A 19,276-nucleotide genomic window follows, 5' to 3' on the forward strand; every position below is an offset into this window, starting at 1 on the left:
TCAGCATCCATATACTTTAGATACACAGCATGCCCTTGTTCTCCTCACTTTCATACTATTCAAATTACTTAAAATGACTTTAAGTTGAAAATCAGCCATCATAGCAATACACACTACAAGTAATGCAGTGAATAAACCGGTCATCTCGTCTGAGCCTTCCTGTTGACCACCAGCTTCCATGTCAGAATCAGAATGGTTCTCAACTCGAATGGGTCTCTTTTTAGAGGGAGGGTCATCATCTGGGTCCTCATCATACTCAGCCATCATACATTTTAACTAATTTTCCATTTCTGCCTCTGAGTCTGACTCAGATAAGACACTGAATCTATTGGCGGTCATTGTTCCATCTGGTCTACTATACACTTTAATCTTAGTTGGTTTTTGGACAGTGGTCCACTCACCCTCAGGCTTATGGCTGGACTTATCTTTCTTTCTTCTCTTGGTCTGCTTATTTTCCCCAGCCTTGGACGCTGGAGCAGAAGAGAAAACCTCTGAGTGAACAGCCTGTGTGACCACCTCCATGTTCCCCTCAATGATATCTGACTGGGGTTTTGTTTTTGTGCTGGATCACTGTGTGATATTTCAGGCTAAGGCTTTGGTTCTGTTGGCACTGTCCCTGATAACAAAGTGTCCTCCTCCACGTCATATGTCCCTTCCAGTAAGTCATCATCAGGAAAGTTTTTGCATATGTTATGCCAGGCGTCAGGATAGTCCATGTGGGGATGACCAATCTTACCACACAAATTACACCTAATGACCTGGCAATTTGCACTGACATGACAAATCTCCCCAAACAGATTGCACTTCACCATGGTGCATGCACTCGCCAAGTGACCAGTCTTCCTAAATTTAAAGCACTTTCTAGGCTGACCTGCATAAAAACACACACCCTTCTCCCGACTAATGAAGAAAGAATTTGGCAGATGTTGGGTTATATTTTGGTGTTGATGGAGCTTCACCAAGACCTTCCACCCCCAGTCCTGATACCGTCTTCATCTCTGGTCTTAGTGAGTTCAGACATGAGGTCACAATGTCTCCTCAGCCAAACTACAATGTCCTGGTGGGGAACCGACTCATTCCAGAAGATGATGGTGACTTTAACGGTATCTGGCTTAGAGATGGGGATAAAAGTGAACTTATTCTAGCCCTCTTCTTCTCTGAACCTTGTGAAGCTAGCCCAGAAGTGGTCCAAGTTAGAGATGAGCTTGAAACTAATGTCATAGCCCTGCCTGTCCGGGAGGTTTATCACAGCCAGGATGTTGAATGGCAGGAAGCCCATTTGCTTACATAGCTGCTCTCTGATGACATACCTCCTATCGGGCAGTTCTTCCTTGGCACCTCTATGCCTGAACTATAGGAGCAGTATTATAGTAGTTATATTCTTGTACATAGGAGCAGTATTATGGTAGTTATATTCTTGTACATAGGGGGCAGTATTATAGTGGTATATTCTTGTACATAGGAGCAGTATTATAGTAGTTATATTATTGTACATAGGAGCAGTATTATAGTAGTTATATTCTAGCACATAGGGGGCAGTATTATAGTAGTTATATTCTTGTACATAGGAGCAGTATTATAGTAGTTATATTCTTGTACATAGGAAGCAGTATTATAGTAGTTATATTCTTGTACATAGGAGGCAGTATTATATTAGTTAAATTCTTGAACATAGGAGCAGTATTATAGTAGTTATATTCTTGTACATAGGAGGCAGTATTATATTAGTTATATTCTTGTACATAGGAGGCAGTATTATAGTAATTATATTCTTGTACATAGGAGGCAGTATTATAGTAGTTATATTCTTGTACATAGAAGCAGTATTATAGTAGTAATATTCTTGTACATAGGAGCAGTATTATAGTAGTTATATTCTTGTACATAGGAGGCAGTATTATATTAGTTATATTCTTGTACATAGGAGCAGTATTATAGTAGTTATATTCTTGTACATAGGTGCAGTATTATAATGCTTATATTCTTGTACATAGGAGGCAGTATTATAGTACTTATATTTTAGTACATAAGAGGCGATATTATAGTACTTATATTTTTGTAAATTGAATTAAGTATTATATTGGTTATCATCTTGCATGGGATTTTTGTGATGGGATAATGGATAAGCATTTCTAGGTAAAAGTGGTACACTTTAAGTTGTACCAAAGGTAACAAACAACATGCGGCATTTGAGAAATCTTTTGTAAAGGATGTGCATGCTGTCGGAATCAAAACTGTCCTCAAATATTCCCCTTATGATAAATTCCTCCCAGATTGTCATGGAGCCTAATGCAAATAACATTAATCTAGATAAAGATAGATGTTTTTGTATTCTCAAAGCCTATTCCTGATGGTCACAAAATCCATGTGGCTAAAAACTGTATACTTTGCTATTTTTCTTTTTAAATCTGTTTGCATCTCATTCATAAATAATAGCATAAAGTACCCGGAATTGAAGCCTTTAACACTGTTATATTTAAAACCTTTGCCTAAAAATATCTCTAATTCACCAACGCTTGAGAGCTGCCTTTCAAGGAGCAGACGAAAAGATCAGAGATGCAGGGAGCCAGTTCCCCAGTTTATATAAGCAGATAAGAATATCTGAGGTGTTGGGAGGTAGTTCCTCGGTTTATAAGGGGCAAATTACTGGATCTGAGGTGCAGGGAGCAAATTCTCCAGTTTATATGGGCAGATAAGAAGATATGGAGTGTAGGGAGCTGGTTCCTCAGTTTACAAGGAGCACGCAAGTTAATCTTAGGTGCAGGGAGCTGGTTCTTAAGTACCTAAGGAGCAGAGGAGAAGATGTGAGTTGTAGGGAGTCGGTTCATCAGTTTATAAGGAGCAGAGGAGAAGTTCCTCAGTTTATAAGGAGCAGAGAAAACATGAGGTTTAGGGAGCCGGTTTCTCAGTTTATAAGGAGCAGACGAGAGGATCTGAGGTGTAGGGCGCCAGTTCCTCAGTTTATAAGGAGCAGACGAGAGGATCTGAGGTGTAGGGCGCCAGTTCCTCAGTTTATAAGAAGCAAAGGAGAAGATATGAGGTTTAAGGAGCTGGTTCATCAGTTTATAAGGAGCAGACGAGAGGATCTGAGGTGTAGGGAGTAGATTTCTCTGTATATAAGGAGCAGATGAGAAGATCTTAGATATACAGTAGGGAGCCAGTTCCTCAGTTTATAGAAGCAGAGGAGAAGATATGAGGTGTAGGGAGCCGGTTCCTACGTTTTTAAGGAGCAGATGAGAAGGTCTGAGGTGTAACAAGCCGGTTCCTCAGTTTATAAGGAGCAGACGAGAAGGTCTGAGGTTAAGGGAGCCGGTTTCTCAGTTTTTAAGGAGCAGATGAGAAGGTCTGAGGTGTAACAAGCCGGTTCCTCAGTTTATAAGGAGCAGACGAGAGGATCTGAGGTCTAGGCAGCCGATTCCCACCTACAATATACTATTATTTAAAAGGACAAAGCTTTGATAGAGGGTGTGAAAGGCAGACCACCCCCCTTGAGCTGATTGGTCACCGCGCATTCCATTGATGTCAGTGCCGGCCTGCCATTGGTCAGTGCTCCGCTCTGTGATGTCATTGAGAAGTTTTGTGCCCTGGTCCCCACGTGTAAGCAGCAGTGACAGATAGAGGTGTTTACAGGAGGGGATTTGGCACAGTAGCAGCTGAGCTTCTCCAAGCAGAAATTGCTGCAGCGTCTCTGCCAGAGTCCCTGTGTAGTAATGATGATGGTGATAATGCTGAGGATAATACCAGCTGTACACAGGAGGGACATCACAGGAGCTAAATGGATGTGCTAATGGCTATTGGGTGGAGATCAAAACTCTGCTGCTGACTGCAAAGGGCTGGATGGCAGCACAAGAGCCTGGGGAGATCTCTACCGGAGCATGACTGCAGCCCATAGAGGCGGTCGGCAGTGTACTGACCCACAGAGCTTACAATCGGACATGCCCAGAGGAGCTGCCGCTACGGGTGCCCTCAGCGACTGACAGCTGTAGTGCTATGGCACCCTGGTTCAGGATCACCTAACATGGCATGTTTTGGGCGATCATGGCGTCCCCCAGTGCCTTTCCTGGGACACTGTCACGAAGCATCTTTAGGAGGTTTGTCCTGATCCTCTGCTCCTTGCTCATGTCCTTGTATGTCTTCTATTGCCTGACTGACCGGTGCCAGAGCCTACCAGGACCCATCATTGGGGCCACGGAGGAGGAAGAAGCTGCATACATGGACCTGGACCCTCACCTGGCCATCTGGCACTCAGTTAAGAGGAAACGACTCGTTCTGCAAAGGATGACGGGACAAAGAGTCAAAATGCGCCAGGGGGCGCCGTGGAGTCACCTTTTCCCTCATATTGGGGTAGCCCACCCTAGGCAAACCCAGGGGGGCGTTATTCTCACTCCATTAGGGGAAGGGAGCAAGAAGTTGCCCCAGTCCATCATTATTGGCGTGAAGAAAGGCGGTACGAGGGCCCTGCTGGAGTTTCTGAGGGTGCACCCTGACATCAGGGCTGTGGGGGCTGAACCCCACTTCTTTGACAGGAACTATGACAAGGGACTGGACTGGTACAGGTGAGTGGTCCTGCTGCCGTGGTGTTTTCTATGGGAGATGCTGAGTCTCTACTGCCCCACGCTGGCCGGTAGTGGAATTGTTCTGTGCATACAGTGTACCGTAGATCTATTAGTATATAATTCTATCCATTCATATCCAGCTCTGGACATGTTGTGTAAGGCTGGTGGGGGTCTTCTGGGACTTGTAGTTCCTCCTCTGCATGTATTATCACACCTCCATTCATTGATGGACTGGGGTGTGGGAGTAATTAACCCTTTCCGTATTCAGTCCTGCTTACTTCTCATCTACGGGACTTGACTGCATTCCAGCGAGAAAGGGGTTAATATGAATAACACATTTTTGACCCTTTTCTGCACCGACGTGTATGTCAGTGAGACATTAACCCCTTCACAGCTGCACTGGTCACAGATTAACCCCACAGTCCATTTGCTGGCGTTTCTGGGGCTCCCGTCAGCAGAATCTCACCATATTGTTCCAGTCCAGTGACCAGCGTAGATTAACTCTTTAGATACCAGCATACGCTCTAAACTAGACTTGATGGCCGTAGCCAGAACGGTAATATGGCACCTATAGGAGTCAATGAGACTCCTGCGCACCTGCGTATACCTCCGTGCAGTTTCCATTGGCTTCTATGGTGTGCGGTTGTATTGATTTCTATGGACCAGTGTGAATGGCACATTATACAGGAAATATTGTAGTCTGTCCATAGACCACGGGGGAAGTGTATCGCCTGTATGTACGCATTGACTGAAATGGCGCACGTTGTGGTGCGTGGCATAAATTTGGGGCAGCTCCTGTGGCAGGGTAGACACATTCCTATTCTTATTAATATAGAATGATAGTAAAGGCAATTTTTATATAAATCAGGCGTAAATCCAAGACCCCGGACTGTTCCGTATCGGCCCGCGTTTACTAATGTGGTTGCATCTAGATTTTCGCCCAAATTTTGCCAAAATTTGACACTTTTCTATCACATAAGGTCACATTAGTTTTCATGCCTATCTATAATGTTTCAGACTGATACACGCACCAAAAAAAGAATAATCCACTGTGCCTCGCTCGATGAGGCGGTGTGGCTTAGGGGGAAGGTGTGTGGCTTAACATACAATACATTTTGGCGCAAAGTGAGCCAAGCAATAGAGGCAAAGGTGGGAAGTTATCAAGGGCTCATGCACAAGTTATCAAGAACTGTATGCGGAACCATTCACTTTAATGGAGCTTGGAAAAAAACGGAAATGACTCCATGTGCACTCCATGTCCGTATATCCATTCTGCAAAAAAAAGATAGAACATGTCCTACAAAGACAGGCATTGCTACAATGGATCCGTAAAACAAAAGGATGCAACACAGAAGTCACACTTTTTTTTTGCAGATCCGTGTTTTGCGGACCACAAAATACATACGGTCGTGCGCATGAGCCATAAGACTGACTAAGCTTGCTAGTAAACTGCAAAGTAAAGCGATGTTACAAAAGGACAAAGTAATGTTACAGAGTCTAAAAGTGATGCAATTTGCAGCTGAGAATGGGCGTAACCCTGGTGAAATTACGCCAGTTTTCGGGTGCAAGTAACATTATATTTGTCGGCCCTCTTACTCCTGCGATTGCGGTCGGAGAACCCTGATTCGTAATTTCGTTTTTTGCATGCCTTTTTTCACATTCTATGTGTGCATTTAAATTTTTTTTGGTAAACTGCATGCTGTAGTTATGGCGACTTTTCTGACATTTTGCCCCATAGAAATCTCTATGGGAGTTGAGTTCCTGAAAAAAAACGCAGGTTGTACGTATGTCGTTAAAAAAAAACCTTAATACTGCAAAAAATACGGCAAACAGTAAAAAGTGCAAACCAAAAATGAGGTGTGAAGTAAGTCTTATGGCTGTCACCACCCGTCCTGCTGTGTTTGTCACCCCGCTTTTCCCTCCAGCTTTCCACAACTTTGCCTGAAAATTTCCATTAAGTGTTAGTTAAAAGAGAGTATTAAATAGTGTTGTTTTTTACCATCTTTGATGAATTAATAGTCGGTGATATCTTGGAAAGCTTTATGAATCTTGTCAGGTCATGATTATAGCTCCTCCAGGGTTGTTACCCAAACTTTCTAGAATTCTGACAGAATAAATCTACTTACACAGGGGGCACATAGAGCTGAGGTAGGGGGGCACATAGAGCTGAGGTAGGGTGGCACATAGAGCTGAGGTAGGGGGGCACATAGAGCTGAGGTAGGGGGGCACATAGAGCTGAGGTAGGGGGGCACATAGAGCTGAGGTAGGGGGGCTCATAGAGCTGAGGTAGGGGGGCTCATAGAGCTGAGGTAGGGGGCACATAGAGCTAAGGTAGGGAGCACATAGAGCTGAGGTATGGGGGCACATGGAGCTGAGTTAGGGGGGCACATAGAGCTAAGGTAGGGGGGCACATAGAGCTGAGGTAGGAGGGCACATAGAGCTGAGGTAGGGGGCACATAGAGCTGAGGTATGGGGGCACATAGAGCTGAGGTAGGAGGGCACATAGAGCTGAGGCAGGGGGGCTCATAGAGCTGAGGTAGGGGGCACATAGAGCTAAGGTGGGGGGGAACATAGTGCACTGAGGTAGAGGGGCACATAGAGCTAAGTTGCAGGGGCCACATAGAGTTGAGTTAGAGGGGCCACGTAGAGCTGGGGTGGGGGGCACATAGAGCTGAGGTAGGGGGCACATAGAGCTGAGGTAGGGGGCACATAGAGCTGAGGTAGGGGGGCACATAGAGCTGAGGTAGGAGGGCACATAGAGCTGAGATAGGGGGGCACATAGAGCTGAGGTAGGGGGGCACATAGAGCTGAGGTAGGGGGGCACATAGAGCTGAGGTAGGGGGGCACATAGAGCTGAATTAGAGGGGCCACATAGAGCTGAGTTAGAGGGGCCACATAGAGCTGAGGTAGAGGGGCACATAGAGCTGAGGTAGGAGGGCACATAGAGCTGAGGTAGGAGGGCACATAGAGCTGAGGTAGGGGGGCTCATAGAGCTGAAGTAGGGGGCACATAGAGCTAAGGTGAGGGAAACATAGTGCACTGAGGTAGAGGGGCACATAGAGCTAAGTTAGAGGGGCCACATAGAGTTGAGGTAGGGGGCACATAGAGCTGAGGTAGGGGGGCTCATAGAGCTGAGGTAGGGGGCACATAGAGCTAAGGTGGGGGCCTGGGGGGAACATAGTGCACTGAGGTAGAGGGGCACATAGAGCTACGTTACAGGGGCCACATAGAGTTGAGGTAGGGGGCACATAGAGCTGAGGTAGGGGGGCACATAGAGCTGAGGTAGGGGGGCACATAGAGCTGAGGTAGGAGAGCTCATAGAGCTGAGGTAGGAGGGCTCATAGAGCTGAGGTAGGAGGGCTCATAGAGCTGAGGTACGGGGGCACATAGAGCTGAGGTACAGGGGCACATAGAGCTGAGGTAGGGGGCACACAGAGCTGAGGTAGGGGGGCACATAGAGCTGAGGTAGGGGAGCACATAGAGCTGAGGTAGGGGGGCACATAGAGCTGAGGTAGGGGGGCACATATAGATTAGGTAGGAGGGCACATAGAGTTGAGGTAGGGAGCCACATAGCACTAAGGTAGGGGCCCACATAGCACTGAGGTAGGGGGCACATAGAGCTGAGGTAGGGAGCACATAGAGCTGAGGTAGGGAGCACATAGAGCTTAGGTATGGGGGCACATGGAGCTGAGGTAGGGGGGCACATAGAGCTGAGGTAGGGGGGCTCATAGAGCTGAGGTAGGGGGCACATAGAGCTAAGGTGGGGGCCTGGGGGGAACATAGTGCACTGAGGTAGAGGGGCACATAGAGCTAAGTTACAGGGGCCACATAGAGTTGAGGTAGGGGGCACATAGAGCTGAGGTAGGGGGGCACATAGAGCTGAGGTAGGGGGGCACATAGAGCTGAGGTAGGAGGGCACATAGAGCTGAGGTAGGGGGGCTCATAGAGCTGAGGTACGGGGGCACATAGAGCTGAGGTACGGGGGCACATAGAGCTGAGGTAGGGGGCACACAGAGCTGAGGTAGGGGGGCACATAGAGCTGAGGTAGGGGGGCACATAGAGCTGAGGTAGGGGGGCACATAGAGCTGAGGTAGGGGGGCACATAGAGCTGAGGTAGGGGGGCACATAGAGCTGAGGTAGGGGGGCACATATAGATTAGGTAGGAGGGCACATAGAGTTGAGGTAGGGAGCCACATAGCACTAAGGTAGGGGCCCACATAGCACTGAGGTAGGGGGCACATAGAGCTGAGGTAGGGAGCACATAGAGCTGAGGTAGGGAGCACATAGAGCTTAGGTATGGGGGCACATGGAGCTGAGGTAGGGGGGCACATAGAGCTGAGGTAGGGGGGCTCATAGAGCTGAGGTAGGGGGCACATAGAGCTAAGGTGGGGGCCTGGGGGGAACATAGTGCACTGAGGTAGAGGGGCACATAGAGCTAAGTTACAGGGGCCACATAGAGTTGAGGTAGGGGGCACATAGAGCTGAGGTAGGGGGGCACATAGAGCTGAGGTAGGGGGGCACATAGAGCTGAGGTAGGAGGGCACATAGAGCTGAGGTAGGGGGGCTCATAGAGCTGAGGTAGGAGGCACATAGAGCTGAGGTAGGGGGGCACATAGAGCTGAGGTAGGGGGCACACAGAGCTGAGGTAGGGGGGCACATAGAGCAGAGGTAGGGGGGCACATAGAGCTGAGGTAGGAGGGCACAAAGAGCTGAGGTAGGGGGGCACATAGAGCTGAGGTAGGAGGGCACATATAGATGAGGTAGGAGGGCACATAGAGCTGAGGTAGAGGAGCCACATAGCACTAAGGTAGGGGCCCACATAGCGCTGAGGTAGGGGGCACATAGAGCTGAGGTAGGGAGCACATAGAGCTGAGGTATATGGGCACATGGAGCTGAGGTAGGGGGGCACATAGAGCTGAGGTAGGGGGCACATAGAGCTGAGGTAGGAGGGCACATAGATCTGAGGTAGGAGGGCACATAGAGCTGAGGTAGGGGGGCTCATAGAGCTGAGGTAGGGGGCACATAGAGCTAAGTTAGAGGGGCCACATAGAGTTGAGTTAGAGGGGCTACATAGAGCTGAGGTAGGGGGCACATAGAGCTGAGGTAGGGGGCACATAGAGCTGAGGTAGGGGGGCACATAGAGCTGAGGTAGGAGGGCACATAGAGCTGAGGTAGGAGGGCACATAGAGCTGAGGTAGGGGGGCTCATAGAGCTGAGGTAGGGGGCACATAGAGCTAAGGTGGGGGCCTGGGGGGAACATAGTGCACTGAGGTAGAGGGGCACATAGAGCTAAGTTACAGGGGCCACATAGAGTTGAGGTAGGGGGCACATAGAGCTGAGGTAGGGGGGCACATAGAGCTAAGGTAGGGGGAACACAGAGCTGAGGTAGGGGGGCACATAGAGCTGAGGTAGGGGGGCACATAGAGCTGAGGTAGGGGGGCACATAGAGCTGAGGTAGGAGGGCACAAAGAGCTGAGGTAGGGGGGAACATAGAGCTGAGGTAGGGGGGCACATATAGATGAGGTAGGAGGGCACATAGAGCTGAGGTAGGGAGCCACATAGAGCTGAGGTAGGGAGCACATAGAGCTGAGGTAGGGAGCACATAGAGCTGAGGTAGGGAGCACATGGAGCTGAGGTAGGGGGGCACATAGAGCTGAGGTAGGGGGCACATAGAGCTGAGGTAGGGGGCACATAGAGCTGAGGTAGGGGGCACATAGAGCTAAGGTGGGGGCCTGGGGGGAACATAGTGCACTGAGGTAGAGGGGCACATAGAGCTAAGTTACAGGGGCCACATAGAGTTGAGGTAGGGAGCACATAGAGCTGAGGTATGGGGGCACATAGAGCTGAGGTAGGGGGGCACATGTTGCTGAGGTAGGGGGGCACATGGTGCTGAGGTAGGGGGGCACATGGTGCTGAGGTAGGGGTGAACAGGGTGCTGAGGTAGGGGTGAACAGGGTGCTGAGGTAGGGGGGCACACGGAGCTGAGGTAGGGGGGCACACGGAGCTGAGGTAGGGGGGCACACAGAGCTGAGGTAGGGGGGCACATAGAGATGAGGTAGGAGGGCACATAGAGCTGAGGTAGGAGGGCACATAGAGCTGAGGTAGGGGGCCACATAGCACTAAGTTAGGGGCCCACTGATGCACTGAGGTAGGGGGCACATAGAGCTGAGGTATGGGGGCACGTGGAGCTGAGGTAGGGGGTACAACATGGTGCTGAGGTAGGGGGCACATGGTGCTGAGGTAGGGGGCACATGGTGCTGAGGTAGGGGGCACATGGTGCTGAGGTAGGGGGCACATAGTGCTGAGATACGGGGCACATTGAATTGAGGTAGGGGGCACATAGCACTGAGGTAGAGGGGCACATAGTGCTGAGTTAGCAGAGCACATTGCACTGAGGTAAGGGGGGGCCACATAACACTGAGGTAGGGGAGCACATAGAGCTGAGGTAGGGGGGCACATAGTAGCACATAGCACTGAGGTAAGGGGGCACATAACGCTGAGGTAGCGGGGCACATAGCACTGATGTAGGGGGCACATAGAGCTGATGTAGTGGGGCACATTTCTGCAGGCTAGCAACACCACTTTTCAACCTGGGACAGGAAGACATCTCCTTTCATGAAGCTTGGTTTAAATTCTCCACAACCTTGTTTGTAGGACCTGTTCCGAGGTTCCCCCATGGCCTACATATGTTAGGTACTGTTGGCATTTGTTGCACAGTGCCAAATCTATTGTATAACCACAACCACCAATGGAGCCCATTGACGTGACCATGTTCCACTGCGGTGTCCATTTTTTGAATGGAAGAACTGCTTCACCAACATCTCTGTTTTTCTCATGAAATCTGACTAACTTTTCATTGGAGGCTCCGAAATTACCGTCCAATGAAACAGATCCTAGGGGATGGGCCCGTTTGTACCATTGTGGTATCCATTGTTTAAATAGAAGAACAGATCTACAAGTATCACTGTTCCTCTTATCAAATGTCACCAAATTTGCAACGGAGGCTTCAAATTTACCCTTCAATGAAAAGTCTGGATAAGTTGGCTGACAACCCTTGCTTGAGCTGTATTATTAGTGGCCATATTGTTTGTCACCCATCAACAGATGGAGATTCTGACCATTTTCCCAGGAGAAAATGACTAAAGGATTTATATTTGCCGGGAATTTTTGATTGTAGCGTGGGTGTCCTGTGATGATTTTAACCCCTACATGACTACAGTTGGTGCCATTGACATAATACAAAAAATTCAAAAACATTGGAGAAAGATCATTAGAAAGTTGCAGGTTGCACTTTAGATTTTTTCACTTCTGATTCTGAAAATCGAGAAGTGAATAATTTTAGCAATCAGCGGCGCGCTTCTGGCCCATAAACTGAAGGAGCGGGATACTTACGCCCCTCTGGATGAGCGATCACGGCGGCTTTGTGTAAGCAGATCCGTCTTTGTATCGGCAGTAAAAAGCGGAGTCCCAGTATTATTCCGAGTAACTCATCCCCCGGCTGATTTTATTTCTCCTTTTCGAGTGTTGTTACGAGAATCAATCATCTATCTGACAGCTTTCAGACGGAATTGCCATAATTGTCTAGGGAGAGGACATATAAAAAAAAAAATCAGCATTTCGAGGGGGAACTCGTCTAAAATCCGCAGTTTTATAATGAAGCGTATAATTACAAACAAGCGGCACTTTCTGAAATATTGTACTAAGTTTCCTGGGCCGGGTGACACTTGGTAAAAGTGCCACCTCCTCCGCCCACTGCTGTTTCCTTTCTTTTTATTTTTCCAGCTGATTAACCGAAAAGCAAGAACTTCAATTATGGGGAATGTAGGAAGCTATTAGGTTGTATTAAGCCTCAGCACCCAGATGACGGGTTCCCGACAGATACTGACTGTTAACTCTTTACTGTGATATGGATGATGAATTAATAGTAGGCCACCAAAATGTGTGTATATATATATACTGTATATGTAACTTCTGCGTCTTTAAAAACATGTTAAAATTGCAATCCAATGTTAGGTTTGGTACAGAGGTTCCAGCCGGTACCAAACCCGACTTCAGATTTCTAATTTTAAATGTTTTTAAAGATGCAGAAAAGTTTTTGAATGAATTGGCAGGGGTGCAGCACCAATGAGGCGAGGTCAGGCGATTGCCTCAGGCGGCACCAGGTAGGGACAAGAGGGTGGCAGCGGAAGGGGGATTATCTGCTTCTGCAGTACTGGGAAGCACAGTGGGCACAGTATGTGGCGCTGTATTACCCTGTATGTTTTGTAGCTCTGTATGTAATGTTTTCCAAGAAAATCTTTAACAGTAGGGCTGGAGGGAAGGGGTTAGGTTAAAGAATTTGGCATTGGGGGGTTGGGGCGCCGTTTCAGTTTTCGCCTCAGGCAGCAGAAAGGCTAGTTGCACCCCTGCGAATCGTCTTTGAATCTGTGATCCGAATCTCGATTCGTTCAAGACTAATTAAAGGGGTTGTCCCACATTAAAAATTCTACAGTTTTCAAACCAGAACCTACCGTAGATCCGAACACTTTTGTAATTGCATGTAATAAAAAATGTATTATAGCTACTGAGTTATTCAATGAAATCTATCTGTATAGCGCCACCTGCTGTTTGCTCTTTTTCTAATTTCTCTGTCCTGCTCACTGAGACGGACACACATGTTCAGTTCTATCCTTCAACTGCCACCAGCTGCAGCAGACTGGACACATAAAGCTAGAACCAGCCCTGTACCTCACATAGATGCAGAGATCTCCCCATTCATTGCTCCAGCTGCTCTGCTAGATTTATTTCAAGCTGGCACCTTAGGGGTGTGTCCTTTATCAGAGGGCTTGTCATTTCTGCTGAAGTTCTCTCCCTGACACAGCTCAAGGGTGGGTCCTTTCTGCTGCAGCTCTCCCCCTATCACAGCTCAGAGGTTGTGTCCTTTCAGCTCTCTCCCTGAAACTGTCACACCTTCTAACAGTAGATCGATGTGTGCGACCACCTCATTGGGCAGATATGCACATTATTATACTGGTTAAACACCAGGGGGCGCTATTAAATGAAGTAAAGAGAATATCTCACAGCTGGAGCAATTTTGTAATAGAAAGTAAATCACCAAAGTAACTAGTTTTCCATGCTGAATTATATTACAGTAAGATAACTTGTAATGGTGGCACTGCCCCTTTAATGGTTCCCAGTTGTAGCTTCTACTTATGTCCGACACTTGTCAGGTTGAACCCGTATGTTTTTGATTGTAGCCCCTGTGATTTTTCCACGCTTCATGCGCGAGAGCAGATTCTTCATTGTTTCTCTGACAATTTTATGGCGTGTAATAGGCAAGTGTTGGTTCGTGTACTCACGCTATGATTTGTGCTGAAAAATGAGCCAAATGGGCTGTTTCGATAAACCTGGCCATCTCTCATAGTCAGAAGGGTAAGGCGGAACAGTGTCGGGGGTGAGGGGGACCCCCGTTCTAGAGACAGGCATGGAGACTTTAATCTGTGTGCTCTTGGTGGGGAACAGGGAATAAGCCACTGCCAGTCTCCTTGTATGTCCTGTAAGAACAATCTTGGGTCCTTCTATTCCCAACATCTACAGAAGGGAGTGTGGCGGACAGGGCACACCCATACACATTAGATCAGATGGTTCAGGCAGGTTCGGCCACCTTCATTTTAATGGGTATGAGCAGATTTACACCACAATTTTATGATGACCCACAGAAACTTAAGTGTTTACCATGAAACCCTAACCTATTTGAGACCTTCTGGACCTTCTGCCATGACCCAATATGTGAAATTGCAGGAATCCTCAGACCTGAAGTCTCCAGCACCAACAGAAAGCAGGGGGATCCTGGTGAATATTGAAATGCTGGTCCATACCAGTTCTGCTTGGACTTTCCATCTGGTGCTACAACCTGCTTAAATGGTGATGCATCGAAGGAACTTCCAGTGGGAGCCATCTTCGATAATTTCCCACCATGTTGCTGCATCGTCTAATTTTCCATTAGTGGACTAATAAATGGAATGCACTGGCAAATAAGAGCCATGGGAGTTGAGTAAAATGAAAGACAGAATGACTTTAAAATACAAGCAATTATATTATTGAGGACCACAATTATTCCAAGACCACGTCAATGAGACACAAACTTTACTGACACAATCTGACATTGTGAATACAATAAATGCAAACAATTCAGTAGTAGGTTCCAAAGGGACAGGAACGAGCTGTAAAATATTACTTTTCAGTTGGTGGAAATCCCCTCCATGCAGCCAGAGAGCCCACCAGGCACTGACACCTTGTCAAGCACGTTTTACTTGATGTCCTGGACAGAACGTAGTGATCTGTTCTCATGTCTTCTGTGTAGAGTCCATCAGACAGTCGGGTGATTGTTCAAACAGAAGGGAGACGTAACGTAAACTCATTCTCCGACATTCCCGACTGGAAAGCAGCCACTGGTTTATAGAAGGAGAGATCGAGAGTAACATGGAGAGAAGCGAGAGACCGTGTCATATGCTCACAAATACAGAGAGAGGACAGAGTTACTGTCCTGTACCCCAAGTGTCAGTGTAGATAAACGTCCAAAAGAAGCAGGCTGAGGAGCGCAGGATACCAAAAGTATTTCTTTATTGTGCTTGTAACATGTTTCTAAGGTGTGCTCAGGGGTGCACCTAGCCTCCCCTGGCCTCATTGGTGGTGCACCCCTGGGTGTGCTGCCTTCTTTATCAGGCACAGTCACAATGCCCGTCAAGTGTTCCACGCCTTTGAAACGCATTACATATACAATAATGAAATCCTTTTGGTATCCTGCGCTCCTCAGCTTGCTTCTTTTGGATGTTGTTCTGCATCTTCGGAGGTCCTATGAATTACCGGTGGGGGGTGTTTTGGTTACCGTACCTGTGTTCCTTCCTCTGGAGGGCTTCATGAGCTTCTCAGAGTTCATATGCTCAACCCTATGTGGTTTAGCCTCATTACCTACCTGTTGTCCTACAGTAGGTCTCCTTTACATGCGGTACATCACCATGGAGCGCCCCGATTTGTGATTTTTCTCTTTTAACAAGTGTCAGTTTGTCCCAATATTGTAACCACAATAAAAATCCTTCTTAAATCAGGTGCTTCCTAGAAAGCCTATTGGCCAAAAATTTTTGAAGATGGCCATCACCAATCCTTATCGAACCGAAATGTGTTTGTGAAAAAAACGAGCAGTAGTTAAACCAGTAGCTGATTTTGATTCTACATGGCTTTCATTTTGCCTTTCACTGGTGTAACATGGCTAGTCCAGATCAGAATTGTGTCCTCTTGATGGATCTTTGTTATGAACTTTTAACCATAAGTAACTGTAGAACATCATCAACTCTACTGTGAGATGAAATGACCTGAAGGTTCTTTGAGATCAGCTTTCCATATATATGTATTAATGTGCTGTCCGTGGTAACATTTTCTTTTGCCCTCAGTGTTGTTCAAGATGTCTACACGAATACAAAATATCACACCAAGTGTGACATGGACACTAGTGAAAGGTCAGGGGGCTAGCTCACAAGCCTCATCTACATTCCTTGTAGCAGCTGTGTCCGGCTGTGCGTCTGACTCCCACCAGCCTTTCCCACCCTTAACGTGGTTGAAGCCCGCTTAACTTCTCAGAGGGTATGTGAAGAAATATGAGAGCTTGTGGAGATGCCAGATTTTGTCACTTGTGCGTGCTCAGATGTTCTACAAAAATCCGCCATGGAACCAAAGCTCCATCAACGTCATGGAAGCTTTTCGGATTCCAAGCGGCCTATCGGTGCCCTATGTACTATGAATTGGCTAGCACCTCCTGTGTATTGTAGCACGACAGGAATAAAATATCTAGCCGGTGTCAGGTTCTCCTGAAACGTGTGTTCCAGTCTTGGCTGACCGAGACCACATTTAATCCCATTTTGATTGTTTGCAGGTGGATTAGCAGTGATCCGCCAGTCAGTCACCTGTGTGCAATCATTACTGCGCTTAAGATTGACATGGATATAGGATTTAAATGTGAAACAGATAGCTCCTATCCTTCCAAATGTAGAAACATAAGGGCAAATATTTTTTTTAAAAACACTGTCTACGATCCAAATTAAAAAATGTCTTAAGAAAATGTATAGCCAAAACCATAGTTTCTCTTATATTTGTCTCTTCGGCAGTGGTGGCACTACGATATAGATTTTGGACAGCTAAAGAAGCCAGTTTGGACCATTTTCTGATGACCATCTGCAAATTTTTGTGACGGAAGGATATTGGTGAAAAAGTTGTATCTGCATTAGATTTTTATCCTTGGTTGCCAGGAGCTGTTGTTGAAAAGATGTTCATACTGAATGACAAGTTTGCACCCCAGACTTGACCACAGCTCACACCAGAGATCAGCTGGCCCTTTTGTCTGAATCATCCTTTTAACTTATGGCAAGTCATCTAATTTAACAACCTACACAGACCAATCATGAAGGATAAGAATAGCAACCTTAAAATTAACTTTGCTAGGTTATGATGGCGGTCTAATGGTTCCAGTACAAAAAAAAAAACACTTATCTTCATAGACGTCATGATGCAGACTACTGTCTTCTTTCTACCAGTGATGAGGAACCTAGTTCTCTCTGAAGGCTACAGCTATATATATATATATACCTGTACATGAGCTACTCATTGGTATACTGTATGATGAAGCCATCTTGACATGGTCCATAGACTTACCATCTTTATATAGATAAAGGAGCAGTGTGCATGTCACAAAATATCTTGGGGTCATTACTGTCCTTTAGTAGAAACATTACTATTGGTTCCCTATGTAACCTAGTTTTGCTAAGATAGAAATCAATGATGAAATCGAATAATTTATTTTTAAAGTGCTAAAGAATAAGTTTCTATATCTATTATGTCAAGCTATCTATCTGAAATATTTTAATTTTTTTAAATTGTCCTATTGACCAAGAATGCTGATCTTCTTCTCACCATCCAGTATATTGGTATATAGCAGTCTTTTTTGAACATCAGGACCCTCTTGACCAGGTCATGTTACTCCTTTTATTTTGGTTGACCATCAAACCCAATTTTTTAGATAAACACACGCCATTGGCCTCTCCACAGTCCCAGGAGCTTTCTTAGCTTATGTGTATCATTTCCAAACTCAGTACTTGAGATAGTCAAGCATCATTTGCACCCAGGACTCATTTCTTTAGCTTACATGTGTCATTTTCAAACCTAATATTTGAGGTAGCCACACTCGACTGGCCTCTCCACAGCCACAGGACTGGTTTCCTTATTTTACGTGTGTCATTTTTTCCTCTCTTGGTCAGGAAATTAATTGAAGCATCTGATCCTGTAGGCAATGCTACCGAATTCTTGACTCAATAAAATGGCTGTCCTTCCAAGTCATCAGTGTGTACAATGTCTTCTCCGCTTGGCTGGTTGATGCCGACCGCCTTTGAGAACATTCTCTATTGTCTTCACCATGTTAATGAAGTCTGGCAGAGAACCATACATCTTAGCTAAAAACAGAAGTGATGTGATCTGTGTAAATATAACAGGGCCTGAATAAAACAAATGTGTGTCTGTTGCATCAAGATTGAGGCAGTTGATGACATCTGGATTCCACCCAAGTGGAGTGCAGATGGTCCGTGTACCACCAGTAAGTAGAGCGAAGAAATATTAACTACAGCTCGGAAGAAAATGAACATAACAAAGAGGTCAATCTCCCAAAGGAAATAGGAATTGGACACTGTTTCGTCTGTCAGTCACACTGCATCGTTCAGATAAGATAGACTGGTTTAGAATTCATGATTTCAAGGGAGCAAGAAGGATCTTCAGCCAGGTGTGCGGCACTTAGCTGATAAAACTTACCACTAAGCTTTAATTGTATAACAAAAATAAATTATGTTCTTTATAGAGAAGTTTTACTATAATACTGCCCCTATGTACAAGAATATCACTACTATAATACTGCTCATATGTACAAGAATATAACTACTATAATACTGCCCCCTATGTACAAGAATATCACTACTATAAAACTGCTCATATGTACAAGAATATAACTACTATAATACTGCTCCTATGTACAAGAATATCACTACTATAAAACTGCTCCTATGTACAAGAATATAATTACTATAATACTGCTTCTATGTACAAGAATATAACTACTATAATACTGCCTCCTATGTACAAGAATATCACTACTATAAAACTGCTCCTATGTACAAGAATATAACTACTATATTACTGATCCTATGTACAAGAATAGAATTACTATAATACTGCTTCTATGTACAAGAATATAACTACTATAATACTGCTCCTATGTACAAGAATATAACTACTATAATACTGCTCCTATGTACAAGATTATAACTACTATAATACTGCTCCTATGTACAAGAATATAACTACTATAATACTACCTTCTATGTACAAGAATATAATTACTATAATACTGCTCCTATGTACAAGAATATAACTACTATAATACTGCTCCTATGTACAAGATTATAACTACTATAATACTGCCTCCTATGTACAAGAATATAACTACTATAATACTGCCTCCTATGTACAAGATTATAACTACTATAATACTGCCTCCTATGTACAAGAATATAACTACTATAATACTGCTCCTATGTACAAGAATATAACTACTATAATACTGCTCCTATGTACAAGATTATAACTACTATAATACTGCCTCCTATGTACAAGAATATAACTACTATAATACTGCTTCTATGTAC

At 45.6% G+C, this 19,276-nt stretch overlaps 1 protein-coding gene across 1 annotated transcript in view; it reads left to right on the forward strand.

Moving 5' to 3' along the window:
* The first annotated feature begins 3,657 nt into the window (after positions 1-3,657).
* The window catches only part of LOC121004136 (heparan sulfate glucosamine 3-O-sulfotransferase 3A1-like), a 132,589-nt gene continuing 116,970 nt past the window's right edge, over positions 3,658-19,276 (forward strand). The window contains exon 1 of the mRNA XM_040436280.1: positions 3,658-4,556. Coding sequence (XP_040292214.1) covers positions 4,024-4,556 — 533 coding nt within the window. The 5' untranslated portion in view covers positions 3,658-4,023. The remainder of the gene's footprint in view (positions 4,557-19,276) is intronic.

The sequence above is a fragment of the Bufo bufo genome, chromosome 6, assembly GCF_905171765.1.
Source record: "Bufo bufo chromosome 6, aBufBuf1.1, whole genome shotgun sequence".
Lineage (NCBI taxonomy): Eukaryota > Metazoa > Chordata > Amphibia > Anura > Bufonidae > Bufo > Bufo bufo.